The 6,000-nt window shown below is 27.6% G+C and overlaps 1 protein-coding gene across 1 annotated transcript; it reads right to left on the minus strand.

Moving 5' to 3' along the window:
• Positions 1 to 995: 995 nt before the first annotated feature.
• LOC126675027 (NAC domain-containing protein 72-like) lies at positions 996 to 3,397 on the minus strand. The gene is made up of 3 exons (XM_050369592.2): positions 3,193 to 3,397; positions 1,537 to 1,820; positions 996 to 1,117 (listed from the first exon to the last, which is right to left on the minus strand). Exons 1-3 carry the CDS (start codon positions 3,368 to 3,370, stop codon positions 1,058 to 1,060), a joined length of 522 nt encoding a protein of 173 aa, XP_050225549.1. The 5' UTR covers positions 3,371 to 3,397; the 3' UTR covers positions 996 to 1,057.
• Between the last annotated feature and the right edge of the window lie 2,603 nt (positions 3,398 to 6,000).

Consider the following 6,000-nt stretch of genomic DNA (forward strand, 5'->3'; position numbering starts at 1 on the left):
GTATTGGATGTTCATATTCAGTAATAATTATTTTAATTGATTGTTATAGCTCTCCTAAAAAATTGATTTTGGGGAGTTTTAAAGTTAGTTGACCAATAATGAAGAGTTTTGGGATTAATTGCTCAAAAAAGTATATATTGAATTAGATGATCCCGTGTCACAAGTTCAGGGGGCGCATTAACCTTTGTTCTATATAAGATAAAGGAAAAGAAACAGGTCATGTTACATCGAACTATGACCAGTTCGATCGAACCAACTGCCTCCAAGTAAGGCAGTAATTCACATGCCTGATTTGATCGAACCAAGCATGTTTTGATCGAACCGGACCTGTTTTTATGTATAGGGGTAATTGGGTCCAGCAGAGACTTGTTTGTACTACTTCTAATTAGACTAGGGTTTGAAGAGTTTTTTTTTCCTTTTGAGATGCCTCTATAAATATCTTTTTGTAAAAACAAAAATTAGGAGTTAGCCTATATCTATAATTTTTACCTACTTTTCTCAATTTCTAGCTTTTTAAATTATTATTAATCTTGAAAAAAGTTGAAAATTATTATTATTATTAATAAAGTTTATTATTTAAAAGTGACTATTCTGGGTATTATCCATATTTATATTTTGTTAGCCTATATCTATAATTTTTACCTACTTTTCTCAATTTCTAGCTTTTTAAATTATTATTAATCTTGAAAAAAGTTGAAAATTATTATTATTAATAAAGTTTATTATTTAAAAGTGACTATTCTGGGTATTATCCATATTTATATTTTATTTTTTTATCTTATATTTTAGTTTGTATTTTTATTTATATAAATAGCTAAACTCTAAATTTAGAGATTGATATGGATTTCCAATTGGATAATTGATTGAATATGGTTTATCAAATATCTAAAATTTCCCTCACCAGATTTAGATTCCTGACTATGTCAACTAATTAATTTCAGTATAAAATCAAATATAACTCTATTATTAATAATAATGAATAATAACAACGTCGGTGCCTGTGAATCTAAACGAATGAAAAAAACGAACAAAAGTGTTTCAGAAAAAGAAAAAAAAACTAAAAATAGTTCTTGTAGCTCATTCCTCTTTTAAGTCTTCCTAGTACCCACTCTTTTCCCTGCACACAATTTTCATTTGTAAAATATCAGCAAAACTATATACGAAAAATAAAGTAATTAATCATAAATAAATATCTTTCTAATAAAAAAAATCAAAACTTATCAATTGGATGGGCATGATTACTTAATTTTAAGTTTGTTTTTTAAACAATGAATTAAGTTGTTTTATTATATATTATTATGATCAATCCATCAATCATGATTAGTATACAGTTATAGTACAATTGTTTGAATTTATCTGATGCAACGTTGGTCGTGTCACGTCATTTTTACTACAAACTAATGAACATTTGCGATAGGATATCTTTAATTATAATTTATTTTTTTTATTATTAAATATATACACATAGTTAACGTCTTATTGGTTTGTTGCACGAATGACGTGGCATAACCGTATAATTATCCTTGAATTAATCACCTTGCAGTAGCAATCTTCCAAGTGACACTGATCATTAGGCAATCGATATTTCTCCATTCTCCAATGAGTTTTGGTGGCATTTTTTTGAGAACTTCCTGAGAAATAAGTGAATTGGGTTTTGAAGGCAAAAACATTTCCATCAGAATTAAAAACTGGTTGTTCTTGACCATTTGCTCTCCAAAACCCTAATCCATCTCCAACAATTCTATTTGATGATCTTTTTACAAACTCTTCGCCTTCATGAATAAAAAAGTACCATTCTCTTTCTCCACATGAATATGTCACTGAAATTACACAAAGATCGTGAAATTATTATAAAACTAAATAATTTTGATTTTTTTAATATAGAATTTAGTACGTCAAGATTCGATTACTTGAATTTCAATCACAAAGTCACATATTTGTTGTAGCTAGATACTACAATAGATGCCATAATATTTTATATTTAAGTTATGTTTGAATTATGGAATAAAATAGATATTTGTTAGCTTTTGAGAGGGATATTTTTTCTATTAATTCATGATTAGCAATTCCATAAAGATATAATTCCAAAAACCAAAATAAGTAATAGTTTTTTTAGATAAATGGTGATTTATAAAACAAAATCACAAAAGGTGGAAGGCAAAACACCAAAAGACGGATCAATCAAAAAATATGGTAATCTAAACATCTAAATAAATTAGTTTTGGAATAAGTAAAATGCTGATTTAACGAAGCATTGAACAAAACCGCCTTACAAGTACTTGAGTAAGCCAACGAATCAGAATAACCATAAAGGACATTGAACACTTTGATGTTTCTTACTTTCCATAATTCCAAATACCGAAAAACCAAATAAGAAAAGAAACAGTTATTCTAAATGTAATAGCCATTCTATTCTCGAGAATTCGAGATGAAAAAAGCAAATATCATATTATTCCGAGACCTAGAACTTAAAACAAATTCCATTCTTGTTATGTATGAGAGATATGTTGTATATTGAGACGACAAATATGTTGCATCGAAAAGAAAAACTTTTGAGTATTTAGAAATCTAGAAATTCTTTTTCACTTGTATGTATTCGAGACTTAGATATTATTTAAAATTTTAAATTGAAGAATTTTAAAGAAACATTTTTCATCAGATTCGTAGATTTCACCGTTTGGTAGGAAAAAGTTACTATTGATTATGAAGAATTTTAACGGTCTATGAATGTCACCATTTGATTGGGAAAATGGAAAAAGCTGTTATTGTGGATCCATAAATTGTGAAAATTTGTATCATTCAAATTCTTCATTTAAAATTTAATTATGCCCAAAATAATCATATAAATCTATGATTTTGATATTCAACCTAAACAGAAAATTTACAAATAAAAAAAAATTCAATCCAAACGATGCGTTAGAAAAATTCTAAAAATAATTCAAAGTTCGTTTTTCAAAACCTAACAAAACTTACAGTACTTTGGTACTTAGCAAATTCCTCACTAAACCAAAATTTGAAACCTAGAAACCTAATGCCCATGCTACGATGAACATTACCTCTGTGCGTGCCCATGCCCTCTCACACAGCTTTCGCAAACCTGCACGAAATCTGCCCTAGGAGAGTCGGGCAGCAGTATGCATTTTGAAAATAACTTAAACGACAAGAAATCGAGATAAAAATAAAATTACGTACCAAGATTACTGGGAGGTTTGCTATGGAGCTCATCGTCGTCAATATCTTCGAAATCATGAGGAGGAAGAGACTCGTAATCCGAAACTTTGTTCATCAAATAATGAGTTATTAATTCTTCATCAGTAGGCAAGAATTTGTAGCCTGGTGGCATTTGTGAGAGAATATTTTGGACTGGCATTTGTTAATTCAATTCCAAGTTAAATAGTTTGTCAACTTGCTGTCTAAGTTAATTGTGTTGTGTATTTATAGGCACAAAGTTTACAACAAAATTAACAACTTGTTAGGGATTTTAATTGAATAAGTAATACTAGACGGCATGGAGTATTGGATTGTTATATTATGACGGAGTCCTAATAGAGACTCATAAACGACATTTTGAAAATTTGAAAATTTTATACATATCAAATTTTATTATATTATGGCAATTAATCAAATAAATTATTAAATAAACAAATATCTTTAAATATACTCAAAATTTAAACTCATAATTTTAGAAATATATTTGAAGTTAATGCTTTAAAGTTTTATAAATATTCAAAAAATGATCGGTACCGGACTATAGGTCCGAACACAATCTCGTACCGACTCCTACAAATGATCGGGAAGACCGAATTCTTCAGGGTTTGTCCGTCTAGGCTGAATCCGTTGGGGTTTGCTTTGAGAAATATTCTCCGATCAATTATCACATTCGGATAAGTCTTAATTATTTAAAAAAATACTCGTATCGATCTAAAAAAATAGAGATAGAATTCTATTTTGAACTAAAAATCATCACGACATGGGAGACCTAATTCTATTCGTATTGCCTACAAACACACATTAATATTATTACTCTTTAAACTCTTAAACTATTTGAAGACGTCTATACTGACTTGATCATCAGAGCGCTCATCAGACGATGGGCTGATTTTTTTTATCTCAATGCTCATTGAACAATCACCATCCGATTAGCGTTCTAACCATTATTTTACATGATACATGTCGAGAAGTCAGACTTCAATAATCCAATAAGACGATAAAATTTAAGAATAAGTTCATGTAATTATATTGAGGTTTCAACTTTTGACACAGGGTTTTCTGAAATTTTATACATCATAAAGACTCATGTGATGTGAATTAATATTAGCAAAAACTGTTCCATTTTTGTATTAAATGATACATCAAACTAAAATATACTTAATCGATATAAATACAATAGATTTTAGTTGTTCATTTATTTTGTTCTAGATATAAATTAAACAGAAAAATACATGAACTGACTATGCTATTTAAAAATTATAAAATTTATTCTATGATATCCATGAATCGGGTATAAAAAGAAATTTTCTGAATAAACCAGACTTAAATATTTTAAACAAATGTGCAATAGCTTGTTAAACTCCCAAAAGCTTTACTTTGAGTACTGGAGTTATATGTGTATATGTCATTTACAATAATTATTATTGGCTTTCATGCATTTCGTTTTACAATTAAAGAAATCATTTCATTTCAGTATGATCTTTGTGAATAGTAATGAAAAAGTGGAATACCTTGCATAATTATTTGAATATAGTTGTAGATCATGATCAAAGAAATTGTAGAAATTCATTCGTTTTACTATAAGTCAATTCCATTAATATATTTATAAACTTATTTTTAACTTTACACTAGTGTGTGTTTAATTTACTTACAAATTTATTTGAAAAATGTAATCTTTGATCTAACTATATTTTATTTTATTTTGAAAATATGCTAATGGATAGTTGACTCATTGAGAGCATGTGATAATGATATAACTAAATCATTTTTTTATGGAAGTTTATGTTTAATTATGATATAACTGATAGTAGAATATGCTATGGAGTTTATGTTTTCCTCTATGAAAGTTTTGTGATGTTCTTTATGGGTTTTGACATTCTCTTAACTCTTTGTGGAGTTTTTAGTGCATCGGAAATCCGAATTGTTTTAATTCAGATTTTAGTTTTTTAGTTTTTTAATCCGATATTTTCAGAGATGAAAATGATGATATGTGCTTTATAAAAACCATCAAGTGGAATGCACGCTCTCAAATGCACATCAAAATAATTCTATCAAAACGGTCGAAGAACAAAATATAAATCTTCATAATATAATTGAGCAATTCAGATTGAAGCTGTCATAGCTATAAATTATGATTTTAATAAAATATATTTTGAATCAAATGCCCAATTAACGATCAATTGAATCCAAGTCGGTTGTTTGCAGAAGATATTATGGTACTTGATCAAAATGTTACAGTTTTCCGTTTTCAGTTTGTTATCACGGGAATTTTTTATCTCATTTATTTATAAATTTGTAGCAATTGGTTATTTTTGTCTGCTAATGTATTCGCAAACAAGTAATATGTTTGAGGTTATAATTTGTAGTGCTGCAATAAAATATTATATTTATTTTAAAGAAAAAATAATTTTATTTTTATAAAAATTGTCATCCATAAATACTCCACTTTTTTGACTTTTTATGACTCAAAATTTTCCAATCTTAAATTTTAGTCTATATTTTAAGAGGCTATAACCCTACTTTTTAATCCACCTTTTTAATTCAAGTGACGTGGCAATGAAAGAGTGAATGGATTAAAAATTGGTATTTGATATACACTTTTGGAGGATAATTGAACGAATTAAATGCTGGTACGTAAGGGAAAATTAAGGTGGTATAAAATGGTGGGTGAAATTGCATTTTTCATTTTTCAATTTCAGTTTCAATTATTTCACAGTACATCATATTGTTTCAATTTGCCTTTTTATTATCAAAATTTTAAAAATGAAAGATAAAATTGACTTTTTTCTT

The sequence above is a fragment of the Mercurialis annua genome, linkage group LG3, assembly GCF_937616625.2.
Source record: "Mercurialis annua linkage group LG3, ddMerAnnu1.2, whole genome shotgun sequence".
NCBI lineage: Eukaryota > Viridiplantae > Streptophyta > Magnoliopsida > Malpighiales > Euphorbiaceae > Mercurialis > Mercurialis annua.

Excerpts from the sequence above, each read along its gene's own strand:
- LOC126675027 (XM_050369592.2), bottom strand. The coding sequence starts at position 3,370 with ATGCCAGTCCAAAATATTCTCTCACAAATGCCACCAGGCTACAAATTC. Across the intron at positions 1,821-3,192 it reads CAAACCTCCCAGTAATCTTG|TGACATATTCATGTGGAGAA; the intron begins GTACGTAATTTT and ends GTGTAATTTCAG. Across the intron at positions 1,118-1,536 it reads TGGAAGATTGCTACTGCAAG|GGAAAAGAGTGGGTACTAGG; the intron begins GTGATTAATTCA and ends AATTGTGTGCAG.